A 27,647-nucleotide genomic window follows, 5' to 3' on the forward strand; every position below is an offset into this window, starting at 1 on the left:
CCGCTCCGCACGCGTCCCACATGATGAGCTCTTTCAACTCTGGGCAGAGAGGTCAGGTTCAGCATGTCTTTCAGGAACCTCGCAGCAAACTCGTGCTGCGGAGGCGACTCAGAACTCTCCGGCAGGCCAATGATTCTCAGGTTATTCCTCCTAGACCTCGATTCAAGATCAGCACAGCGTTCGGTCAGATATTCCACCTGAAGTTCCAATTTACCGATTTTTCCATCTCTGGTATCACCCTTGTTCTGGAGCTCGAACACGTCCGCTCGGTTCAACTCGACAGACTCCTCGCATTTCGTAATGGCGGATTCCAGCGCACGCATCTTCTCAGAGAGGCACTTGTCCATCTGATCAAACTTGGCTAGAATCGGGTCAACGTGCCCCTTGATCTTCTCGTCAAACGTGTCTCTGAATTCTCTGACCATGTTCTGTACCCCCCCCATCATTTTGGCCAGCGGCTCAATCTGTTTCTGCTCCTCTCTCGACGAGCGGCCCGTCCTCCTTCTGGGAAGCGACTTGTTGCTAGCAGGTGCCTGGCTGGACCTGCTAGCATCGGAATTTTCATCCCCAGACGACATTCTTCGGCCAAAAAATCTAACAAAAAGTCGAAATACACTGCGATAACGTGAACTTGAATACGAATGTCAAGAATACAGGATTTTGCTCGATAGAAATATGAAATAAAGTCACGGGCCTCCGGAGCTCGCAGCAAACGTGGCATTTCGCTCGCTGGCCAAACCGGAAGCCTCAAACACACTTTCTCTTATGCAAGGTTGTGTTACGGATTACAAATATTCTAGCAGAATTATAATAAAATTTTAAAAAATCAACTGAAGACAGAAAATAATTTATTTTTCCATCTTGGAATAAATAAGGTTGATGAAAGAAAATAACAAATATTTTGCGTATATTAATAAGAGGGACATTAACTTGCAGATACAACTGTTTCAGCCGCTGCATCAGGCAGATGCCTCCGTCGCCATAAGGCTCACACATAGAGACTCAGAAGGAGTTTTTTGGGGCGTCCGGGTGGCCTATTCCGTTGCCTGCCAACATGTGGATCGTCGGTTTGAATTCTCGTGTTGCCTCCGGCTTGGTCAGCCATCTCTACAGACACAATTGGCCATGTCTGTAAGTGGGAAGCCAGATGTGGGTATGTGTCCTGGTCTCTGCACTAGTGCCTCCTCTGGTTAGTCGGGGCGCCTGTTCAGGGGGAGGGGGAACAGGGTGGAATGGTGTGATCCTCCCATACAGTAAGTTCCCCTGGCGAAACTCCTCACTGTCAGGTGAAAAGAAGCGGCTGGCGACTCCACATGTATTGGAGGAGGCATGTGGTAGTCTGCAGCCCTCCCTGGATCGGCAGAGGGGGTGGAGCAGCGACTGGGACAGCTCGGAAGAGTGGGGTAATTGGTCCGTTACAAATGGGGAGAAGAAAAAAGGGGGGGAGGGAGTTTCTTTCCCCCCAGACCATAATAGCATTTGTAAGTCACACTGTCTGTAACTCTGTATACTTAATAAGAACCCATCACTACTGCCACTTTGCTTCCAACACTTTACTCATTCATACAGACTATTTGCACACTTGTACTTGTGTATAACTGCACATTGTCAAGTCAAGTCAATTTCATTTTTATTGCCCAATACCACAAATTACAAATTTGCCTCAAGCAACACAACATCCTGTCCTTAGACCTTCTCATCGGATAAGGAACAACTCCCTAAAAAAACCCTTTAACAGGGAAAAAAATGGGAAAAAACCTCAGGGAGAGCAACAGCGGAGAGATCTCTCTCCCAAGATGGACAACGTGCAATGGATGTTGTTTGTACACAATTTACACAATACAACATTGAAAGAGGATAACAGAACTATATTACATTGTATACAGATATCTATCAGGATATACCTTCTCTATACTTTCCGGAGTTTAACCTTTTTTCAAATTTTATCGTATTTAATTTATTATTTTATTGAGGTTCAACATCTTTTGTTGCAGTTTTGGGAGTTTACCAAAAAAAAAAAATTTTTTTTACTGCTCATTGTACTTGTACTTGAAGCATGGGATGAATAAACTTTCTGAATCTTTTTGAATCTTGAGTGTTTGAATATCCCTGATTCACGCTTCTAATGGCTATAACTTGGTCAGTTTGTTTGAGGTTGCTTCGTAGATGGTTGTGAGACCAGCTATGTTATATGGTTTGGAGACAGTGGCACTGACAAAAAGACAGTAGGCGGAGCTGGAGGTGGCAGAGTTGAAGATGCTAACATTTTCATTGGGAGTGATGAAGAAGGACAGGATTAGGAACGAGTATATTAGAGGGACCGCTCAGGTTGGACGGTTTGGAGACAAAGCAAGAGAGGCAAGATCGAGATGGCTTGCACATGTGTGGAGGAGAGATGCTGGATATATTGGGAGAAGGATGCTGAATATGGAGCTACCAGGGAAGAGGAAAAGAGGAAGGCCAAAGAGGAGGTTTATGGATGTGGTGAGGGAGGACATGCAGGTGGCTGGTGTGACAGAGGAAGATCCAGAGGACAGGAAGAGTTGGAAACAGATGAGCCGCTGTGGTGACCCCTAACGGGAGCAGCCAAAAGTAGTAGTAGTAGTAATAGTAGTTTGAGGTAGCCTCATCCCTAACAGTTGTCAAATCGGCTTTTTTTTGGTCTTAAAAACGTATTCATTGATTTTTTTTATATCAAAAATGCCACACTTGATACCTTTCCCCACTAGCTTTTTAGTAGAAACAGCCATTTACTGTATTATTGCTCTTCTATATGCTGTTTTTTATTGATGCTGGCATAATCCATTCCTGCCAAATATTCAAATATAAAGAAACAGGCCACAACAGGAAAATAAGGAGGAGGAGAAGGACTGTGCATGTTGAATGCAAAAGAAATAGCGATAGATGGTAAAATACAAAGTGAAACATTACCCGATGTTTAATTAGGTTAAATCAAATGTTTTATATGCTTTGATATGCTGCTTAATATTACTGCGTCGGAAGCCAATGCTGATCTCTTTTTTCCCCTTCCAAATATGCATGCTGCTGCTGTATTATCTTGCCAGTGTTACACCAAAATCTGTGACCATCTGAAATTGTGACTTGCATGTCGATGATTACTGTGCGTTCCGGAAAAGCATTCGTATTGCACGGAACGCCGGGATTCACAGCATGATGATGCAAAATCCACCAAAACTAAAGAAAATTAGGATAAGCGATTCAAATGGCAGAGCTGTGGTGTTTTATTATTATATATTTTTTTGTAAATACCATACCATTCAGGCAACCGAGGCACAGATAAGAACCAAGACAGTCTCCCTAATAAGTGTAAAATAAAAGTTCTTGTATAGTCAAGAACTCGTTTCATCTGCAAGTTAAGTTGCGAGGATAAATGAATCCCCCGTTCTTCCTTCATGGCACTCTAATGTGGTATTAAGAAAACATCAGCTCCTCTCTAACAGGAGACAGCTCAAACAGTCAGTCCCCCCCCCCCCCGAGTTTTCCAAGACCTAATTTCTATACACACCACTGTATGATCTATTTCACTCATGCTGAACTCTTGGAATCAATTTGAAGTCATTTGACAAAACATGTACTTTATTTTCATTACTGTTGCTTCACTTGGAATGACCCATCGTGAGTATTTGTGTGGTCACTTTGTGAGAGCAGTTCCCTCTGCTGCAGTCAAAACTGCTGCCAGTGATGGACAATCACTACTGGGCAATAAGACTTCTATTTTTCTTTTTGGATTTTTTCCCCCTTTTTCTCCCCAATTGTACCCGGCCAATTACCCATGGAGGGCATCAGACTATCACATGCCTCCTCCGATACATACGGAGTCACCAGCCACTTCTTTTTACCTGACAGTGAGGAGTTTCGCCAGGGGGACGCAGCAGGTGGGATGATCATGCTATTCCCCCCAGTCCCCCGAACAGGCACCCCAACTGACCAGTGGAGGCACTAGTGCAGCGACCAGGACACATACCCACATCCGGCTTCCCACTCACAAACACGGCCAATTGTCTCTGTAGGGATGCCGGACCAAGCCGGAGGCAACATGGAGATTCAAACCGGCGAACCCTGTGTTGGTAGGCAACGGAAGAGACTGCTACGCTACCCGGATGCCCTGTACACACCATAACTAAGCAAGCCAGTAGTGAAATAGAGAGAGAGCCTCTTACCATCCAGTAATGCAAAGTGACAAAAAGCCAAAAACAAAACATATGTATCCTTACCTTATGCTAACTTAACCGAAACATATGTATCCCCGCCTGCCGCCCAATAACTGCTGGGATAGGCTCTGGCATCCCGCGACCCCAATTGGGATAAGCGACTTGGATAATGGATGGAAGGATATATCCTTAACATAACTGCATTATTTTCCTGAGACAGTTGATAAACTATACAAAATCTGGGTTTGATGTTTATGTTGTGGATCAGCAAGTGTGGATGGTTATTCAAGATGGCTTGATGTGAAACAAAAACTATTAGCTACCTACGTATAGCGATGTTGGTAAACCAAGTCATCTAAAATGGCATTTGCCATCATTATAACGAATGCCTTTACAGATTAGTCATTGTTGGGCTTACACCACCTTCCTCGCAAACACTTCTGGTGTTTGTCCCTACAAAAACCTGCCTGTAAATTGATACAGCCACAAAGTATGAGAGTGGGGCTGCACGATGGCGCAGGGGCGGCACGGTGGCGCAGTGGTTAGCGTGGTTGCCTCACAACAAGAAGGTCCTGGGTTCGAACCCAGGGTCCTCTGTGTGGAGTTTGCATGATCTCCCTGTGTCTGCATGGGTTTCCTCTGGGTGCTCCGGTTTCCTCCCACAATCCAAAGAAATGTAGGTCAGGTGAATCGGCTGGACTAAATTGTCCCTAGGTGTGAATGTGTGTGTGTATCGGTCCTGTGATGGACTGGTGGCCTGCCCAGGGTGTTTCCCCGCCTGCTGCCCAGTGACTGCTGGGATAGGCTCCAGCATCCTGCGATCCTGATCAGGATAAGGGGCTTGGATAATGGATGGATGGATGGATGGATCCACAAAGTAATGGAAATATAGAAAATGTTCCATCTTTGTTTTTTATGTGTAACCTGTTATTGAAATAGTATATTACCAGCTCTGTCAAGAGCACTACTCTAAGAGCATATACTATATACTATATATATATATGTTTAGTTTCTCAGATGTTTTCATGGCAGGGTGATTCAATAATAATAACAGGCTGAACCCTCAGATTGCTCCTTCTAGCAATAGGAAAAATTAGACAGACGTGTCAGTTGAAGTGAACTGAGTGTGTCTGTGAGCTGCATGGCACAGGTCTCGTGTGCCTTTTGCAGACATTATCTGAACATGAGCTCAAAATTTACATTTTCATTTGTAGCAATGAGTGAAAGTATGATCATGCCTTGCAGCATTATCTCCAGAAGCACACACTCTCTCTCTCTCTCTCTCTCTCTCTCACACACACACACATACACACATGCAGCTCTCACGCATACTAGTTCCTGCCGAAATGTGATTCTGTGGTAAGTACAGGCATCTGACCGTGGTGTAAAATAAATACTGTGACTCCAGTACAAAACCTGGGAAAGCTAATGGATGTTTAGTTGAGCAGACAGTGGACCAGTACAGTAGGTTAGCAAAAAGAAGTCTTGTAGCCCTCAAGTACTTGCAGTGTGTTCCCTGGGCTCACACTACTCCAAGGCCCTTTTCTCACCTGCACTGCTAAGGCGTATCTGAAAACAGAGCAGTTCCTCTGAACTTCCCTACGACACGGACTCCTTTCCAAACCTCTGAAGAGCTATTTGTGTGCATGTGTGTCTGTGCATGTGAGTGTCTGACATTGAAGTGGAGGCATTGTTATAGGTGATAGTTTGGAGCTTGCACGTCTGGGACCACACCACTTTCAGGTTGGCGCTCACGCTTTTTCTAAGCATGTGACTTGTCCCTGTACATCTGTGTGAGAACAGTTATCTTGGATGCATGAATCCTGAGTGCCTTCCCCAACATCCCTGTATTTCTCCCGCTTCTTCCCCATACACCCGACACTTGTGCCCCCCGAACCCACCACAGATTCTCCGCTGCATTTGGACATACACCGATGAGCCAAAACATGATGACTATCTGCCTAATATGCTGTTGGTCCTCCGTGTGCCGCCAAAATAGCACCTACCAACCCATGCAAGGATTCTACAAGACTCTAAAGCCATTCTGTGGTATTTTGCACTAAAACATTCGCAGCAGATCCTGCAAGCCCTGTAAGTTGCGAGGTGAAGCTGCCGTGGATCAGACTTGCTGATCCAGCACATCCCACAGATGCTCAATCTGATTTGAGATCTGGAGAATTTGGAGGCCAGGGCAACATCTTTAACACTTGACCATGTTTCTCAAACCATTCCTGAACAATGTGTGCAGTGTGGCAGGGTGCATTATCCTGCTGAACGAGGCCACTGCCATCAGGGAATATCATTGCCATGAAGGGGGGTACCTGGTCTGCAATGACGTTTAGGTAGGTGGCATGTGTCAAATTGATGTCCACATGAATGGCCGGACCCAGGGTTTTCCTGCAGAACATTGCCCAGAGTATTACACTCCCTTCATCGGCTTGCCGTCTTCCCACAGTGCATCCTGGTGCCATCCCTTCCCCAGGTAAATAGTGCACATGCACACGGTCATCCATGCGATTTAAAAGAAAACGGGACTGACCAGACCAGCAATCTTCTTGCACTGTTCCAAGATCCAGTTCCGACACTCGCGTGCCCGTTGTATGCACTTTCGACAGTGGACAGGGGTACTCATGGGCACTCTGACCAGTCTGGGGTCACGCAGTCCCATACGCAGCAGGGTGCGATGCACTGTGTGTTGTGACACATTCCACCCGTAACCATCATTAAAATTTTCTGTGACTTGTGCCACAGTAGACCTACTGTTGGTATGACCAGACGGGATAGCCTTCGTTGCCCTTGCTCATCGATGAGCCTTGGGCGCCCAACACTAGTGGTTGGTTTGTGGTTTGTTCCTCCACGGATTACTGTTGGTAGGTACTCGCCACTGCTGACCAGGAGCAGCCCACAAACCTTGCCATTTCAGAGATGCTCTGACCCAGTCGCCTGGCCATAACAATTTGGCCCTTGTCAAAGTCGCTCCGGTCTTTACTCCTGCCCATTTCTCCTGCATCCAATGCGTTAACTACGAGAACTGACTGTTCACTTACCATTGAATCTACCCAGATCTTGACATGTGCCCTTGTTTAGAGTTGATCAACGTAATTCAGCTCACCTGTGAGTGGTCATAATGTTTTGGCTCTTCAGTATCTCATCTCACCACTGGGGAGACAGTAGGAGCCAAGGCATGTCAGTGGCAATGTGGAAGGGAGGGAGGAACAAAGGGAGGGGGAGGAAAAGCTGTAGGAGCATGTTGGGAGGTAGAATGAAAGAGGTAGACACAGGGCATGCAGAGGGGACCCCACAGTCATATCTGTCTGATAAAGACAGCGCCCCCCCCACCCCCCACCCGCCCCAACGTCAAGCGACCCGCTCCATCGCACGCATCATCCTAGTCGGCTCACATTGGCAAGCAGGCAGACCCACACACACACACACACACACCATAGCAAACACACACACACACACACACACACACACACACACAATTCCTCTTTCCTTTGTTGTCATCCCTCTCCCCCTCTCCGGCATGTTTCTGCTCTAATGGTGGATGGAAAGCTCTCTCCCCCTCCTCTCATCTCCTATCATGTTTCCATTTTTCCTCCACCCTTTGTCTCCTCCCTCCCACTCTTTCCTTTTCATCTGCCCTTCCCCTTCCCTCGCTTCGCTATTCTGTCCCTCGCACTCGAGTGACACTCGCTCTCCTGCTGCGACGCTCTCGCCCTCCTCTCCTCCTCCTACCTGTCTAGTCTCCATACATGCCTGCTTTCAAAACAGGCCCCACCATAGGCAAGCAATGATGAGGTGGAGGGAACCTGCAACAGCTGTCAGCAGACTGAGGCTCATAAACAACGGGATGATAAAGATAATAGGGTCATTTTTCAAAATAATTTCAATTCACTTGTTTTTGCTCTTAAGCGTGACTTGGAACAGATTTTTTTTATTTACCTTACCACCAAGCACCAGCACAGTTTTCTGTTTGGACTATAGCGTAACTCCACTATAATTAAAATTTTGCACTGACTGAAAATTGGGGGCACCACTTTCTAAAAAGACAGAAAATAAGATAAGCCAAATTAATCAGTCACAGATCTGCAAGTTGTGAACTCTTAATTCAGCGATCTCCATCTCTGCTACAAAGAAACAGACGCACAAATAAAGATAGTAATTACGTCACCTCTCAGGTGAAGAAAATACGCACAACAATGGCTTGCTCTAGATGGGAATATTTATTGACTGGTTAATGGGATAAATAAGCAAATATAAATATATACAGTTGCATTAAGTGGGCATTAAACCAACAAGCTGTTGCTGACAGAATGAATGAATGAATGAATTTGGAGGTTAACGAAATCAGAAATTAACCTGAACGCAATGGGGGCGACTTAAGCCAATTGGGCATAGGGTAGCTCTTTTGCATCACTTCTCATATGCAAAAGGCATGGAAGATGGTCTGGTCTTACTTGTTTCAACTTCGGGTTGTCATGGAGACAGCCGGAGGAGAACCGTTGTTTCCGCTGTGTTGGACGGCTGAAGATTACGGCAAGCTTTTCCAAAGGACATCGGGTGTGCTGGACCAGGCTCGGCGAACTTCGCGTTGCCGTAGTGACAGCTGTAGAGGAGCCGCCTTGAAAGGGTTGATTAAGAGGCTCAACTTGGGAGAATGGGTCCACATGTGAGAGGCTCAGCTTAGCGTAGACAACGCGGAAGTAATACACACCATTGGTGTGTGTGTTCGGGTCTCGCAGAGGTGACAGAGTCCATCCAAGCCCTACTCTAATCACAAACGTTACAACAAAAAAAAAAGTTTTGAAAACAGAAAAAAACAGCAATAAAAGGTTAAAATAAAAGGCTCCAAAAATATATGCGGCAAACTGGTGTGCAGCGGCCAAACTGATGTTTTGGGCTTCCCTGCGGTCTTCAAATGTTGCTTGCTTGATGATCTTTCTGACTCATCAGCAGAAGTTGGAAATACAAGCCCAAAGGCCAAAAAAAAGAAAAAAATGAGGACGCAGCAGAAAGCAAAAGATCTTAAAAACCAGAGCAGGACACGAAGCTCTGGAAGTGTACCAAAAAGAAAAGGAAGGCCAAAAAAAGCAAGAGAAAGGACGCACAGAGGAAGAGAGCTCTCAAATGGTGTAAACAACCCTTATAGTTGTAGGCAGATGTCAAACGAAAGATGACACCTTCGTGGGCTTTTAAAGGGATGTCCATATTTCTTTGTTTGAGCAGAAAAGTTGCCTTACCTTCGAATAAAGAGTAATCTTATCAATGTCCTATCTAGGGGGCGTATTTGAATGTTACACGCTTTTAATTAGCCTGGATACTCACTCGTTTCTGCCGTCAACGTTGACACATGTAAGTCTGTGGACAGACACTTAGGCACTGCATAGCAATCACACATGAGAATACAGAACAAAGACAATAAAACCCCAATTTTCTAAACTGTGGCTAGCAGTAAGTAGAAGTAAATTGCATTTCAATTCTACAAGACATTAGTATTCAAATCAGGGATCAGGAACATATTTATTATAACACTTTAGATTAAATACTGTTTCCCCCCAGCCCACAGCAGTGCAATACAAAGACAAAAACACATATCCAAAAACTAGAAGAACTCATATGTCCAAACTAACACATATATCCAAACTAAAAAAAAATCACTGTCCAATAGAACGAATGCCAGCCAGGATGACTGTTGGAACTGCTGATCTGCATGGGCTAGCTGTTAGCTTAGCCTGCCCCGCTTCCGCATCCTGTCAGACCGCCCTCGGCATTTCCTCTTCGGGCGCATCTTTGCGCAGGGCCGTGGTTCTTGGGTCCACTGGACACAGCAGACCAGGCTCCCTCAGTCGATCCAATGATAGCTCTCTCAGCCAGACACCTTTGACATATGTCCCGGCACGCCACACGACGAACTAAAAACAGTCAACGCTAGGCGAGGCCGCCACCAGTGTTATTGGAACTGCCAGTCTGCATGGGCTAGCAGTTAGCTTAGCCTGCCCCATTTCCACATCCTGTCAGACCGTCTTCGGTGTTATCACTTCGGGCACAGCTCCGGGCAGGGCCGTGGTCCCTGGGCCCACAGGACGCAGCAGACCAAGCTCTCCCAGCCGATCCAGTGCCAGCTCTCCCAGCCATCAAACAAAGACACAAACTTAGCCGCAGATGTGGACAAAGACACTGCATGGACGGTACTGGGTGAGGCCACCTCAAACGTGAATTCGTCCCACACCGGAAGCAAAAATCATCACTAGATAATGTATTAAATTATTAATTTTAAAGAGAATCAATACAATAATGGTCATTCAGCCATGTCAGTAATTCAGACACTTGTCTTACTGAAAACGGTCACTAGACGACAGTATGGTCAAACCGCAAACAATGCATTAAATCTGAATTTTAATAACTCAGTCATTTTATATCGCACAAATATGGGAGTTGGACTATTCCACATGAAAACATTTACTGAGTAATATTAAGTGGATTACTAGATGGGTAAACCGTTAATCCACATTAATTCAGACATGTAAAGAACTAGGGAACGCTACATTGAGGTAGATTGGAGGAATTCCCAAGGATTTATGACCTTAGATAAGTGGGCTTTTAGCAGTCTCCAAGGAGGGGGTTTAGATGTGTGTGTGAGAGAGAGAGAGAGAGAGAGAGAGAGAGAGAGAGAGAGAGAGAGAGAGAGAGAGAGAGAGAGAGAGAGAGAGAGAGAGAGAGAGAGAGAGAGAGAGAGAGAGAGAGAGAGAGAGAGAGAGAGAGAGACACACAGAGACTTGAATTGGTCAGTTCAAGTCATTGTCCCGTTTCCATCGTATGGTGAGGTTAAGAGTTTCTGTCTTGTGGGGAGATGCGATTAAATCTTCTTCCTGAAGACAATGGTGACAATGACCTGGAAAGGTCATTAATGGGTCCTACATTCTGCTGTAAATCTGGTAATCATGTGAAAACATGGTTTCTCAGGCGAGTTTCCAGTCTGTTTAATGTCAATTTGGCCCTTTTATGCGAGGTGAAGATAAGGCCATTTGTGTGTGAATGTGCCCTTGTCCACACACATGAAGAATGTCAGATTGAACCACAAAACATTTCTGGGACAATCCAAACTTGTATGCCTAGGTTCACTACAGCAATGAATTACTTCAAGGCACTTCAAAAGTAATTCTGAAGGAAAAGAGAGTCCTTAACATTTACTTCCTCTGCTAGAATTGTCCCGGTGGTAACACTTATTTATGACTGGGGTGATAAGATGATGATATAAGTAGTGACCGTCAGACGGTTCATAAAAATCATGGCTGGAAGAGTTTGCTATTATGGCAGAATTGAGATGGACAGACTCACTTTGTGTCCTGATAACCAAGTTTGAAAAAAAAAAGGAAGATGCATGAGTTGTAAATTAAAATCCTTGCATTCAAGCATCCTCCAGTCTATATTTGGCTTCAACTTTCTCACCTTGAGGTACCACACACATCGCTCAGGCTCATATCTAAAATTACGGCAGGCCAGCCAGCAATAATTTTTAATCACAGATATCTAGCGTAGCTATGAGGCTGGCTGCCAGTAAGGTATACATGAGTAATTATGGAAAGTGAACAGGAAGATAATAGGTTTACAAGTAAGTACTACTAACAGGCTTTCATGCCAAGTGTTGTACAATATTGTTACACAATATGACATGCTTTTGCCCATTCACTGTAGGACTATAGAGTTGCAGCTGATGAATACACACTGAGGATATAGGACACCTTTGACAATAAAACCAAACACGTGAAATATGTTATACAGCCCAGTAGGCTAAAGGTATATTTACTAGCCTATGGGGCTACATCAGTATTGCATAGTTTCTTGTAAGGCATTGTAATTTCTGAGAGTCATTATCTTATTTCAGTCAGTACCATTCAGCAACCCCTTTGGATATTTACAAGCCATATTACATTTCAGGAAAGCAGAGATATTATTGATAGAAGCTTTAAGCAGTCTAGAGATGTTCCATTGTTGCTTGGCTGCCTGGTAAATGCATATTTAGTTGAATGACAGGCTAGCTCTATGTCTGTTTGCCGTCAGGCATCTGTCATTGTCAAAAATTCTTGAGGCTGCCTTGCAGCTACGGACTCTTGCTTAAGTTCAGGCTGCTTAAGGTGTCATTCTGCTGCCTAAGAGACTGTTTGTAGACTAAGGTTTGGCAGCCTGTAACTAGTATCATTTTGTACCTGCTGCCTTTGAGGAATCAATTGTGAAATGGAGCTTGGCAGGTCGACAATGCCTCGGTAATGCCTAAAGTCTCCTTCAGTTGTTATTATTTAGTAGTGGAGGCATATCACTGAAGTTTGTGCTTTCATGTATAATCACTATCAGTCAGGGATATGAAAATAATGGGTCTGTGGTGGTGTAGCGGTCTAAGCATCGGCTTTGTGTCGATGCAGTTGCCCACTGGGGACCGGGGTTCGCGCCTCGGTCTCGTCAGATCCGACTATGGCGGACTCGACGAAGCAGCAATTGTTGGCAACGCTGTCTTCGGTGGGGGGGGCGGAGTCGGCTTGTGTTTGTCACATGAAGGCGTCTCTGTGTGTGTCGGAAAAAGAAGCGGTTCAGCCTGGATTCACCTTGTCACGAAAGTGGGGAGGTGTCTCGTTTGAGACTGCCAGCCGGAGAGATGCAGTTGGCGAACGCATGCAGTATGAGGGTGGGAGTTTCAACGAAAATAGGGATCGATTGGCCGCTAAATTGGGAGAAAAAGGGGAAAATCAGAAATAAAAATAAAACAAAAAAAAGGGATATGAAAATAACAATTTTAAAATGAATTATTCAAAAAGTCGCTGCTTTTCCCAAGCTATCGCCACTCGATCGCCTGCAAAATCAGTTGTCTGCAAAAAAAAAAAAAAAGCCTTCGAATTTAGTCGAACTTAGATTAATTCATCATGTTTTAAAAGGTTCTCGATGCAATGCATTGATTAAAATAAATACAGGAAAGGCATCGAGGAACTAAAGTCATTTAGGCTCCTTATTGGAATCACCAATGGAACATTTAAAAAAAAGAAAGTGCAATCGGTGCTGTTGTAAGATTGATGGAGACCCCTCTAAACATGAGCAGATTCAAAGGCAGAGAGGCTATCAAAATAATAATAAAAAAAAAACTCAGTTTACAGAAAATTACCCTGCTCTCTGAGCTGTGCTGGTCACTGCTCCACCCCCTCTGCCGACCGGGGAGGGCTGCAGACTACCACATGCCTCCCCCAATACATGTGGAGTCGCCGGCTGCTTCTTTTAACCTGACAGTGAGGGGTTTTGCCAGGGGGACGTAGCGTGTGGGAGGATTCACGCTATTTCCCCCCCCCCTCCAGAACAGGCACCCCGAACCGACCAGTGGAGGTGCTAGTGCAGCGACCAGGACACATACTCACATGCGGCTTCCCACCCGCAGACACAGCCAACTGCGTCTGTAGGGACGGACGCCCTACTAAGCCGGAGGTAACACGGAGATTTGAAAACTCATCAGTTTTTCTACAAAAGGCTAGTAGTAGCTTTTCATAGTCTATACAGGCAGCATACAATCTGGCAAAATTAAACAAAATGGTGGTATGTAAAAATGCTTGGAGAAAAGAAAAGCTTGGCCAAAAAATTGCACAGGCGTTGTATCACATTTAGATCTGCCCAAAAAGAGATATGTCAAAGATGGTGCTAGGCCCACGCCCAGCATTAGTCCTACAGAGGCCAACAGGTCACAGATGACACTGAGCAGAATAACTCCAGGCAAGTGCTGTCAAGCAGGCACTGCTACACCCTGTGTGAGTGGCATTAAAAATAAAGCAACTTCTTCCACGGGGAACGATGAGGGGGCTGGTTATGTAATATGTTTAAATACAACCGGGAGATTTAACGTGAACCTTTGCATTACTTGTAACACCATCCATCTATTTAAAAAAACCAACTGTGCTGTTCTGATATCACAGATCAGGACTGCAGGTCTGTCCTAACCAGCACCAGACCAAGATTAAACGATGCCGTGTGTCTTCTCTAGTTGTCCATAAACGTGAACAAATGCTAACAATGACATCCACTATCTAAAAAAAGGAAAAATGTTCAGCAAGGCTGGACTAAAACTGAAGCAGGGATCATTAAAGCACACTTCTTAAAAGAGAGTCTTTGATTTTCTCCTCAGGGAGTTTGTCCTCAGATGGAGTGAACGAAGAGCTCCATTCATGTTGATTTATGAAGGCCTGACATTTCTAATTTTGGAGGTTTTTTGCATTTGGCTCATAATCTGTATTGTGCTCCCTTCCAGATAGTATTACCCATGATCGTACTTCTATATAACTAGCTACTAAATGCTGTTTTAAAGACTTTTGTTGCATATCTCATATAAATGCAATAAAATAAGCAATAATATTAAAATGTTATGTTTTGGGTCCTCCAGAGAACTGAAATACTGACCCCTAGGGCTGTTCAGATTGCTGTGGTCCTTGTTAGGTTCGAATGAATTAAGGGCTGTCATTAGGAAGAAGAAGAAAGCCACTTTATTTTGTCATTGTATTCATACAATGAATTGCTCTCTTCATTTAACCCATCCTATTGTATAGAAGCAGTGGGTGCTGGACCAACTCCAGCTCTTCCTTCCATTGCCTTGCTCAGGGGCACAGGCAGGAGAATTAACCCTAACCCGCATGTCTTTTTGATGGTGGGAGGAAACCGGAGCACCTGGAGGAAACCCATGCCATTGACTCTGTGCATACAAAGCCAGGCAAGTTTGATTTTCTTCTCTTCAGTTTCCATCCCAACCAGAACATCAAGAGTGACATTGAAAATAAAGTGTTTCATTGCAAATCATCCGCCAGTGCCTGTGGCTTACATATTCATTCATTATCCATCCACTTATCCTTACTCAGGGCCGCGGGGATGCTGGAGCCTATTCTAGCAGTCATTGGCCGGCAGGCGGGGAGACACCCTGGACAAGCCGCCAGACCATCACAGGGCCCACACACACACACACACACACACACACACACACACACACACACACACACCTAGGGACAATATAGTATGACCGATTCACCTGACCTACATGTCTTTGGATTGTGGGAGGAAACCGGAGCACCCGGAGGAAACCCACGCGGATACGGGGAGAACATGCAAACTCCACACAGAGGATGACCCAGGACGACCCCAAAGGTTGGACTACCCCGGGGCTCAAACCCAGAAGGTTGGACTACCTCCGGGCTCAAACCCAGAAGGTTGGACTATCTCGGGGCTCAAACCCAGGACTTGTTTGCTGTGTGGGGACCACACTAACCACTGCGCCACCGTGCCGCCCTCCCTGGATTACATACTGAGAAGAATTAAATATATTGTTTTGCTCAGTGTATCTAGCTTTTACCAATAAAAAAAAATCATTTTACAAGTTGAATGACTGACTGGAGACACGCTGACCACTAAGAAAGGACAGAGGAACATGACAGAGGTAGGACACATATTTGCAGTCAATTCAGTGGCTGCTTACACTCTTGAAATTGGTGCAACAGACCTTGGATCTTTACTGGAGCCAGTATTTTCAGTCAGCAAATACAATAAATGTTTGCAAAAGCTTGCCAACACTTGTGAGAGCAGCAAGAAAGTGGATATGAATCTGGAGTACTCAAGGGTAAAAAATCATGTCATGCTGCTCTCCAAGACATCCAACACAACTTTAAAGTTTATTGGCCATCCTATTCAATAAAGTTTTGTTGGTGACAGGCCAAACAAACATTTTAATTTCAGAGTTATGTCAACCATGGGCATCGCTAGACCTGGACCGAAGGGGCTGTAGCCTCAAATCTTTTCTGTATAGCCGCAGATTTTAAATTTTTTTTATTTTGTCACAGGAGAAACAAACAAATTGATATGATTTGATAGTTTATAGGCCACTGACCACAAACAATAGTCTACAAATGGTCAGAGATAACAGTGCTAACCACTGGGCATGGTGGCCCAGGCATGGTTGCCTCACAGCAAGAAGGTCCTGGGTTTGAACCCCAGGCCGTTCCACGTCCTTTCTGTGTGGAGTTTGCATGTTCTCCCCCGTGTCTGCATGGGTTTCCTCCCACCATCAAAAAGACATGCATGTTAGGGTCAATACTCCTGTCTGTGCCTCTGAGCAAGGCAATGGAAAGAAGAACTGGAGTTGGTCCCCAGGTGCTGCAGCTGCCCACCGCTCCTATACAATCAACGGGTTAATTGCAGAGAACAAATTTTGTTGTAACTTGTGCAATGACAAAAATAAAGTGTCTTTCTTTTTCTGCTTTCTTTCTTCAAATGGTCAGAGATATCAATTTAGCTATCACATTCCTAAAACAGCATGGATCAGGTTTGATGACAACCATAGGCAATGCAGCGTACAGTATTTCATTCATTGGAGAAAGGATTATGCCCTAAATGTCTGTGGCATCATCTAAGCCAGTGTTTCCCAACCCAGTCCTCAAGGACCCCACTATCCTGCAGATTTTCACTGTAACCCTGCATAGGTAGCCCTGCTTGTACTTACTCAACCAATCATCTCATAGCCCTTAATTATGCAAGGTGTGCAAAATCTGACATAATTCATTATTGATTGGCTGAATAACTACAAACAGGTACCAAGAAAATCTGCAGGATATGGGGTCCTTGAGGACTGGGTTGGGAAACACTGACCTAAGCAGTATGCTTGATACCAGCCAAGAAAATAGCAAGCCATAGCTCAAAGATGTTGATGAGGCAACAGGGCTGAGATTGTTGAAATCAAGATTTCCTCTAAAGACCAGATCTCACTAATTACTTGATACATGACAGAATTAATGCATTAGACTGTGACTGCACCTGTTATTTACAAGTCAGTCTCTCAACCTCTCATCAGGCTCTTGCAGGTGCTGGCCAAAATGGGGACTAAAAGTGTGTCTGTAATTCTGAAAATTATACAAACACCTACTACTACTACTACTTTCAGCTGCTCCCGTTAGCGGTCGCCACAGCGGATCATCCGTTTCCATCTCTTCCTGTCTTCTGCATCTTCCTCTGTCACACCAGCCACCTGCATGTCCTCCCTCACCACATCCATGAACGCTCTCTTTTCCTCTTCCCTTTTTAAATTAAATAGATAAATAACAATAATATGAATAAATAAATAAATAAACAAACACCAAAGGTGTAAAAACCACAGACAGCGTGACTGCATGACATTTCACCCACCACTACAGAGAGGCAGTGGTGGCTGAAAAATGCGGCGTTGAGCGAGTGTTTGAAAGTGGAAGCGGTCCAAAGAATGGCTTGTATCACTACATTGATAACTATTTGAAAGGGAGAGTACAAAGGCAGCCTGTGTGTATACAAACTAAAGCTGATTTGGAGGCCCTGGTGGAATACATGATTATCCTCACAGCCCGTGTCTTTTTGTGCTGACATCATCGCTGTCTAAATATTTCCAGACAAGTGAAGTGGGTATCCTGACAGCTCATCGTCTTGTTGTTGGCAAACATGAGACCCTTTGGTGATGTGTGAAATGTGTGTGTGTGTGTGTGTGTGTGTGTGTGTGTGTGTGTGTGTGTGTGTGTGTGTGTGTGTGTGTGTGTGTGCCGTGGCGGAGGGGAAGGCCAAAACATTTATCTGGAGGGAGAGGAAGAGCATTGCCAGGTGGGTTAGTAGATGATAGAGCGTATTTGATGCAAACACCAAATATGAAACACAGGTTCGTATAACCTCCTTATTACTTTTATTAATAACACTGATTGTGAGTGAAAAGAAAGGGGATGAGGGGGTGATATGCAATAGGGATACAGAGGCAGGGAGATGAAGAAGAAGACATGGTAATTCAGTTATACTCATCATCTTAGAAGCATCAACTCTACTACTGCCACGTCCTACGCTAAGTCTACTGACTGATATTTACCACCATATTAGAACAGGACATACACTTTTTGACACGTCAGTTGCACCAGGGGCTTGCAAGCAAAATTATTCAACCATCCATCCATTATCCAAACCGCTTATCCTGTTCTCAGGGTCGTGGGGATGCTGGAGCGTATCCCAGCAGTCATTGGGCAGCAGACAGGGAGATACCCTGGATAGGTCAACAGGCCAGTACAGCACACCCCCCCCCCACACACACACACATTCACACCTCGGGACAATTTAGTACAGCTGAGTCACCTGACCTGCATGTCTTTGGACTGTGGGAGGAAACCGGAGCACCCGGAGGAAACCCATGCAGACACGGGGAGAACATGCAAACTCCACACAGAGGACGACCCGTGACGACCCCCAAGGTTGGACTACCCCAAGGCTCAAATCCAGGACCTTCTTGCTGTGAGGTGACTGCACTAACCACTGCGCCACCGTCCCGCCCATTTTCAACCATTCAATACAACAAATATAAACAACAGATTCCAGTTCACTGAATCATCTTCATAAGTGGCACACAGTAGTGCAGTATTGAGATCCATGAGTAGGCAGGTTTTATCAAGCGATGTAGGAATGTGTTGGCATGAAAATTTACCAACGGCTCTCTAAGGGCCCAGACACACCAAACCGACATCAGAGAACTAGCGGCGACGAAGGCCGACTGTTTTGTCGCCTCACATCGCCTGTGTCTGGGCCAAAAAGTAGCACTTGAACACACTGCAAAGACTACAGCCAACGGCTAACTAGCGTGTACAATCTGCACCTGTGTGAGAGGAAATATCTCTCCACACCAGCAGGTAGCAATAGTCAGCATTAGTCATTCAAAATTTGAAACTGGAAGACCCAGGACTGCGGCTATACAAACTGTAAAAAAGCAGTGTTTGCTTACCATTTTCACTCAACTCTCACTCACTACAGACTGTGTCGAAATATATAGCTACTTCTAATCGAGAATATGTCTGAATATATCCGTTTAATCGAAAATATGTCGTTGTGAAAACATTAGCTTCTTGAAATGTTCAGGTGACATGAAGACGAAAAATGAGAGGAACCTACTGTGTGTGGCCTCTTGACTTTGTCGTTTGCTTGCTTTCTTAACTTCCATTTCTCTTTTTGTGCACTGATTTGCTACGCTGAAAAGCCAGTCAGAGTGATCTCTCTCACCGACGGGCTATGCTGCCGATTCAACATGCTGAATCAGCCGAAAAGCTGCCAACAGGGGTCCGACTAGTGCCAACGGTGTGGGACACACCGCAAAAACTAGGGCCACAGACGCTCGCCAACGGCGCGACTTTGGCCAATGGCCGACTGTCGGCCGAGAAGGAGCTTTTTGAAAGGTCGGTATTGTATTGTATAATATTCCATCCATCCATTATCCAAGCCGCTTATCCCAATCAGGGTCACGGGATGATGGAGCCTATCCCAGCAGTCATATAGTATAGTATTCCATAGTATTTTATTGCATTTGTTGCATGGTCAAGATTGACACTGTTGGCTGCTTTTCCATTCAATTATCTTTGTTTTTGACTGTATGTCAGTGATTGAGAGGGAGGAGACATGCTGTAAGGGAAAAGCTGTCCTTAAAATATACTCAACACTTACTAAGCTGATGTTACAACACCCTTGGTGTTGATACTGAATATTAAATATTTTATCAGCATCTGTCATGAGGCAGTATTTTTGTCCTAACATGTTACATAAGAGGTAGGAGAATTAGGGCTTGGCTTGTATGCGCACCTCTTGTACTTCTGTGTATCCTGTTTATTCAATGATATTAAGAAAGCCACTTTATTTTTGTCATTGTACAGTTGTTTGGTTGCAGTGAAATTGGTTCTCTGCAATTAACCCATCCTATTGTATAGGAGCATTGGGCAGCTGCAGCACCCAGGGACCAACTCCAGTTCTTCTTTCCATTGCCTTGCTTAGAGGCACAGACAGGAGTATTGACCCTAACATGCATGTCTTTTTGATGGTGGGAGGAAACCCACACAGACACGGGGAAAACATGCAAACTCCACACAGAAAGGACCTGGGATGGCCTGGGGTTTGAACCCGGGAACTCCTTGCTGTGAGGCAACAGTGCTAACCACTGGGACACCGTGCCGCCCTAATGTACTGTTTCATGAAAAGATTTTTTGGTCGACATGTTTAATGGAGTGTCGGCTTCTTCTGTGATGGTTGTTTATGGAGTGAGAACTTTTCTCTGATAACCTGTATGTATGACCCTGAATGAATGCTGAAAGCCAGAGATCCATCTTGTATTGTTTAGATTGGCCAGAGCAGAGTACTTAAAGCTCAGATTCTAATCTTATACAGTACATTGGGTTCACATTGTACAGTAGATTCTTACTCTGTCTAAAAAACTCTTGTGCCTAGATTCATCCATTGAAAATAGACTTATAGTCTTTCACTATACAAGAAATCTTTTTAACTATTCACATTAAATGTTTAATTAATGACTACTGGCAAATACAGTGTCAGCAATGAGTCAATTAAATCCAAAAATCAGTCCATAAATCAAGCATAAATCGATCAAAATTGAGGACGAAAAAAACCCCCAATAGATTCACTTGGGCTAGTTAACACAAAAAAAGCTGTAATTTTCTTTTCCTTTTGCCTAAGTATTGATGAAGGTGATATTTATGTTAATGAGAGTGATGTAGTTGTAATGATAACAGAAGTGATGATGGCAATGATGATAAAATGAGGAAAATGTAACAATGGTATTAATGACTGACGATTTTTTTATGATGGTGAGTGCAATGATAGGGCTGAGGAATGATGATGAAAAAGATTAGTAGTGAATATAACAATACTAACAGGAATATAACAATACTAACAGCAACAACATGATGGTGTCGACCCTCTGATTATGGTGGTGAGGTCTCTGTGAAATATTTATTCTAAATTTCATTTATGATTCTTACACAATAAATAAACAATGGGGTGCATGGGAACGGCTCACGTCTGTCCTTGACAACTGCCATCATCCTCTTGAGCAGCACAATTACCACCTAGTGTGCACCAAAAATCCACACCTAATACACTTATTACATCAGCATCAGTGTCTGCCTCCCCTCCTCACTCCCTCCAATGCCCTTCAAAGCCTGCTTAGGCCATGCGGCCTTCCTAACTACTAGCCCCTTTCATGTTAATCAGATTCAGCCTTTTTAAAGGGATGATTTCACAGAATCTTAAGGGAAAGCATAATTGCTGACTGGCTAGCTAGTCAGGGAGCATTTGCTCCAGTGAGGTTTCATGTAAATTTCACCAAGACGTGAGTTACAAAGACAGAGGGGTAAGACCTGCACTGCATGTCTGTGGACAAGCCCCAGAGCATGAAGAGAACGCTGTGAAAAATTAACCACCCGCTGCTCCATAGACTCACCGAAGGAGAGAGAGAACACATCAGCCATCTATCTACCTGCCCTGCAAGACACTCCCTTCAATGTGCCCTTCACCGAACTTGAGTGGTCTTTGTGTTTGATGAATTATAAAGATAGTCATGTTTTCAAAGACGGCTGAGCTGGGTCTTAAATGTAACTGCCATGTGCTTTATTTGTGTATTCTGGGGCTTTGAATATTCCCTCAGAAGCCATTCTGCTATTGCTATGTAAGTGGGGTCGCTTGAGGAAACAAGACAAGCTATTGCATGACAAATGTTTTCATTATGACAGAGGCACAATTATATGCTTGAGTGAGGGCCAAACAGAGTAAAAAGAAGTATACAAAGCAACTAATGCCTTGTTTTCTTTTCCTTTTTAAAGAAATCAATTTTTAATCATCTGTTAAGTCCTACTTATATCATGGATGACGTTTATAAGACAATGATAGAAAAATCTAAGGCTTTTTCCATCCATCCATCCATCCATTATCCAAACCACTTATCCTGCTCTCAGGGTTGCGGGGAAGGCTTTTTAACTACCAAAATCAACAAGGTATAGATAAAACTGCAGTACACTTGTAGTTAAACAAGAAATAACCTCTGGGTCAAATCGATTTCAGAATCAGAATCAGAATCATCTTTATTTGGCCATGTATGTTAGCACATACATGGAATTTGACTCCGGTTTAGTGGCTCTCAATATACTTACATAGGATAACAGCACAACAATCTCCAGGAATATATACGAGGAATGACTAATATACAGGTGAAACAGGAAGACAATAGTGCAATGGTGCAGAGTGCAAAGACGCTGGAATAAATAAGTTAGCAGGTCACTTATATACATGAGGTAGGTGGACATGACAGAATACGCACATATACATACAATATACAGTATATACTGCGTGCTTAGATTTATTATGACAATATTAAGTGTTCATCAGAGTGACAGCCTATGTAAAGAAACTGTTCTTGTGTCTGGTTGTTTTGGCATACAGTGCTCTGTAGTGCCTACCAGAGGGGAGGAGTTGGAACAGCTTGTGACCAGGGTGTGATGGGTCTGCAGTGATGTTGCCTCCCCGTTTTCTGACTCTGGAGATGTATAAGTCCTGAATGGAGGGCAGATTGGCACCAACGATTTTTTTCTGCAGTCCTGACAATCCGTTTTAGTCTGTTCCTGTCCTGTTTGGTGATTGAGATGCAGTCATTTGTGTAGAGGGAGAAGAGCAGAGGGAAGAGCACACATCCCGGGGGGGGGGAGGATGCCAGTGCCGACTGTCTGGGTGCTGGATGGGATTTTCCCCAGCCTCACCTGCTGTCTCCTGTCTGTCAGGAAGTTTTTGATCCACTGACAGATGGGGGCTGGTGTAGTCAGCTGGGTGAGTTTGGAGTGGACATTTTCAGGGATGATGGTGTTGAACACTGAGCTGAGGTCCACATATGTCGCGTAAGTTCCTCGGGAGTCAAGGTGTTGCAAGATGTAGTGCAGTTCTTCAAAGGAGGAACCAAGTATGCGCACATCCAGAAAATATTAAGGTGCAAGAAAAAAAAGAAATCGCAATACTAGAATGAAGGAATAAGGTCTACATGCTAAATTGCTCCCAAAAACTATTTTATTCAGCAATGTTTCGATCAGTTAGATCTTCCTTAGGCTTGACTGCACTACATTCGATATGTAGTGCAGTCCCATGATGACTGCATCATCCACTGACCTATTTGTCCGGGTATGCAAACTGCAGGGGGTCTAGTAGAGGGCCTGTGATGTCCTTCAGGTGGGCCAACACCAGTCTCTCAAAGGATTTCATGACCACAGACATCAGGGCGATGGGCCTGTAGTGATTTAATCCTGATATACAGGGTTTCTTGGGGACTGGGATGATAGTGGAGCTTTTGAAGCAGGAGGGGACTTCACACAGTTCCAGTGATCTGTTGTAGATCAGTGTGAACATGGGGCCCAGCTGGTTAGCACAGACTTTCAGGCAGGAGGGAGACACACCATCCAGGCCTGGTACCTTCCTGATCTTCTGTCTCTGGAAGAGCTGACACACATCCTCTTCACAGATCCTGAGTGCAGGTGGAGGGTCAGTGGGGAGGATTGAAAGGCTGGCAGGGGGTGCAGTTGGATGAGTGATGTGGCCGGAGAGGGTGAGGGGAGCGAGAGTAGACTTATCATATCTGCAGTAAAATACATTCAGGTCGTCAGCCAGTTGATGGTTTTCTGCAGTGTGGGGGGATGGTCTCCTGCAGTTGGTGATGTCCTGCAGGCCTCGCCACATAGATGCAGGTTTGTTAGCTGAAAAGATGTTTTTTCAGCTTTTCAGTGTAGCCCCTTTTGTCTACTCTGATCTCCTTTGTCAGTGTTTTTCTGGCTTGATTGTACAGGATCCTAACTCCACTCCAGTAGGCCTCTTCCTTGGCCTGACGAAGCTGCCTGAGTTTTGCTGTGAACCAGGGTTTACGTTATTGACAGTGCGGAAAGTTTGGGCGGGCACACACACAGGTCCTCACAAAAGCTGATGCAACATGTCACAGTGTCAGTAAGTTCATCCACGTCTGTCAATGAGGCCTCAAAAACACTCAAATCAGTGTAGTCAAAGTAGGCCTGAAGCTCTAGTTTTGTTTCATTGGTCCATCTCCTCACAGTTTTAACCACAGGCTTTGCAGATTTTAGTTTCTGCTTGTAGGTTAGGAGAAGACGAACCAGATGGTGATCAGAGAGTCCCAAGGCTACATGGGGGACAGAGTGTACTTTAATATTTTGTAACAATGACCCAGTATGTTTTTGTCCCTAGTGGGACACTTAAGGTGCTGTCTGTATTTTGGCAGTTTGTTGCTGAGGTTTGCTCTTAAAATCCCCAAGGATAATGAGAAGGGAGTCCGGCTGTTTGTGCTCCATGTTTATTATCTGGTTAGCCAGGTGTAGTAATGCCTCATTAACAACAACCTGGGGTGGAATATAGACACCAGCCAGAAGAAATGATGAAAACTCCTGCGGTGAATAAAATGGTTTACAGTCAATGAAAATGGTCTCTAAATGAGTGCTGCATGATTTCTTTAACACTGTGACATCTGTACACCAACCCTCATTTATATAGAAGGAGATTCCGCCTCCCCGTATTTTTCCCATTAGCTCTGTTTCACGGTCCACACGGAGGAGTTGGAGGGGCGGCAGATGCAGTGAGCTGTCCGGAATATGCTCACCAAGCCAGGTTTAGGTGAGACTGAGACACAGGGTGGCAGATCTGGAAAAGTCCATTTGTTCTGTTGAGGAGCAGCAGTCTGTCCATCTTGTTGGCCAGAGAGTGGACATTTGCCAGGTGAATTGATGAGAGCACAGTTCGAAATCCCTGCTGTCGCAGTTTAATGAGTGCTCCGGCTCACTTCCCCGATCGTTTGCTCTGCAAAAGCCCATACAGAGCTGCTGCTCCTCCAACTAAAAGCTCAGTGAAATTTTCCAGTTCAATGAAAAATAGTAAAAAAGTTTGACCAGTGGCTAGTTGGGGGTTTAAAGGTTCTTCCCAGCTGAATGTCATCAGAGAGTGAGAGCTGGAAACTAAACAAATAAACAAAAACAGAAAAAGTACCAGAGAGTGCAGAACTGAGAATGCCGTCTGCGGCGCCATCCTGGTGACTTTCATCTAGCATGCAATAGTGTGAAATATAAAATTACATTTAACGAAAATACAGCCCTTGAACATCATGCTACCGCCATCACAGCTCAGAGCGGGGGGGGGTAGGCTAATCCCACCCACATAATCAGGTAGCCTACCCTACAGAGTTTCCATTGGGGTGGAATAGACAGGCCTGTGGAAATCTGATAAAATCTGAACACCAGGTGTGGTCTGGAACCAGAGTGATTCAGAGGGACAATGGGTCAGTCATCAGTGCTAATTTTCTACACCAAGTTTACTTTTTGAAGTTCTGTGAGAAAATTTTCCAAGAAAATTCGTAATTCGGGTATAATGACTCACCTACATGTAGGCTAATAAACCTTGAAAAGAGACATTTACAAATGTTATATTGACTAAAACATACAAGAAACACTGCTAAAATACTAAAACAGCAAGAGTTAAAGGGAAGGTTTACAAGATGATTGTGAGACCAGCTATGTTATATGGTTTGGAGACAGTGGCACTGACGAAAAGACAGGAGGCGGAGCTGGAGTTGGCAGAGTTGAAGATGCTAAGATTTCCATTGGGAGTGATGAAGAAGGACAGGATTAGGAACAAGTATATTAGAGGGACAGCTCAGGTTGGACGGTTTGGAGGCAAAGCAAGAGACGCAAGATTGAGATGGCTTGGGCATGTATGGGGGAGAGATGCTGGGTATATTGGGAGAAGGATGCTGAATATGGAGCTGCCAGGGAAGAGGAAAAGAGGAAGGCCAAAGAGGAGGTTTATGGATGTGGTGAGGGAGGACATGCAGGTGGCTGGTGTGAGAGGAAGATGCAGAAGACAGCGAGAAATGTAAACGGATGATCCGCTGTGGCGACCCCTAACGGGAGCAGCCGAAAGTAGTAGTAGTAGTAGTAGTATCGACTAAAACATACTGCAACTCACCATGATGGACCACACCTCTCAAACCATGGATTATGGGGTCAACAGCCGGATTATCCTTCCCACCAACCTGAGGGACATAGAGAAGATAGTGCAATGTAAGAGAAAATGCTAGCATCAATACCTACTTAGTATAAAAACACTTCATCTTGGAAAGCCCTATATGCGCAATATGTTAATTTACCTAAATTATTACGTTAGTTTCATTTTGTACACAATATTACAAATCCAAAATGCATAAAATGAACTCTATGTAAATCTGATGCATTTCTGCTTATGGAAGTATATTGTAACCTGTGAAAGTACCTCAAAAGGGTTAAACGTGTATAAATAGCAATAGTGTGAATAGTTCTGAGTCAGGGCTTGTAACAATAATTAAGGGTTTCGGCGGGAATATCCACAACCTCTTCAAAGCTGTGCATTTACTACATCACGTACATATATGCAAAGCATGTCCTCCTTTACATCGATATGCATGGGGTCTGATTCACATTAGTCCATCTAAACAAGTTTAAAACCCTATATGTCTAGTGCTGCCATTTGTTTCATGCTAAAAAAAACAAAAAAAACCCCAACAACAACAACTCTGCACACTAATATCTACCAGAGATCAAATATAATTTGATTTGATGGGTTAAAAGTACTGGAAAGAAATGGCTGTTTATTGAATGCCGTTGATCTCTGAACAACACCAGTTCTTTCAAAGATACTTTTAAGGCCCTCCGCTACGCTGTGAAGATGTGTCCCGCTGTTTATTGTGCTGGAGTTTTTGAAAAATTATTAAAGGACACAGTGTTATGAGGACACATGCAGGGTGATAAGTGATTGTTTATTGTGTATCCTCATGAATAGGGCCTTGATCACTGGGTTTTTCTGGCTTTTGAATTGCGCAGCTGGACTGCACAGCTGACATCCATTCCAGGTAACATTTGCCCTTTCCCTCCTGGCTACAGGTGTCGTGTCAGCCAGACAAGATGTCTGGGGATTTTGCCGAAATATGTCCAGTTTCCATCTCAGCTTTTATCACATCGATCATTCAAAAAAACGTCATCTAAATTAAGTTTCAACAGTCGGATGGTAAAGTGGACATTATTTGACATTAACAAATTCATCTCTTATATAATACTAAAGTAAAATCTTGTGATTGAAACTTTTTTAAAATGTTTCATTTTTTGGATTTTTTCCCCCTATTGTACTTGGCCAATTACCCCACTCTTTCAAGCCATCCCTGGTCGCTGCTCCACCCACTCTGCCAATCCGAGGAGGGCTGCAGACTACCACATCTCCTTCGATACATGTGGAGTGGCCAGCCACTTCTTTTCACCTGACAGTGAGGTGTTTCACCAGGGGGACGTAGCGCGTGGAGGATCATGCTATTCCCCCCAGTTCCCCCTCCCCCCTAAAAAGGTGCCCCGACCGACCAGAGGCGCTAGCGCAGCGACCAGGACACATACTCACATCCGGCTTCCCACCCACAGACACGGCCAACTGTGTCTGTGGGGATGCCCGACCGAGCCGGAGGTAACGCGGGGATTCGAACCAGTGATCCCTGTGTTGGTAGGCTACAGAATAGACTGCCACACCACCTGGTTGCCCTAAAAAATTTTTAATTTAGAAATTATACTTCTAAAA

At 44.5% G+C, this 27,647-nt stretch overlaps 1 protein-coding gene across 1 annotated transcript in view; it reads right to left on the bottom strand.

Annotated features, from left to right (window-relative positions):
• The window catches only part of LOC130107348 (receptor-type tyrosine-protein phosphatase gamma-like), a 441,957-nt gene that overhangs the window by 111,051 nt on the left and 303,259 nt on the right, over positions 1 to 27,647 (bottom strand). The window contains exon 6 of the mRNA XM_056273898.1: positions 26,019 to 26,085. Coding sequence (XP_056129873.1) covers positions 26,019 to 26,085 — 67 coding nt within the window. The remainder of the gene's footprint in view (positions 1 to 26,018; positions 26,086 to 27,647) is intronic.

Source organism: Lampris incognitus, chromosome 2 (assembly GCF_029633865.1).
Source record: "Lampris incognitus isolate fLamInc1 chromosome 2, fLamInc1.hap2, whole genome shotgun sequence".
Taxonomy (NCBI): Eukaryota; Metazoa; Chordata; class Actinopteri; order Lampriformes; family Lampridae; genus Lampris; species Lampris incognitus.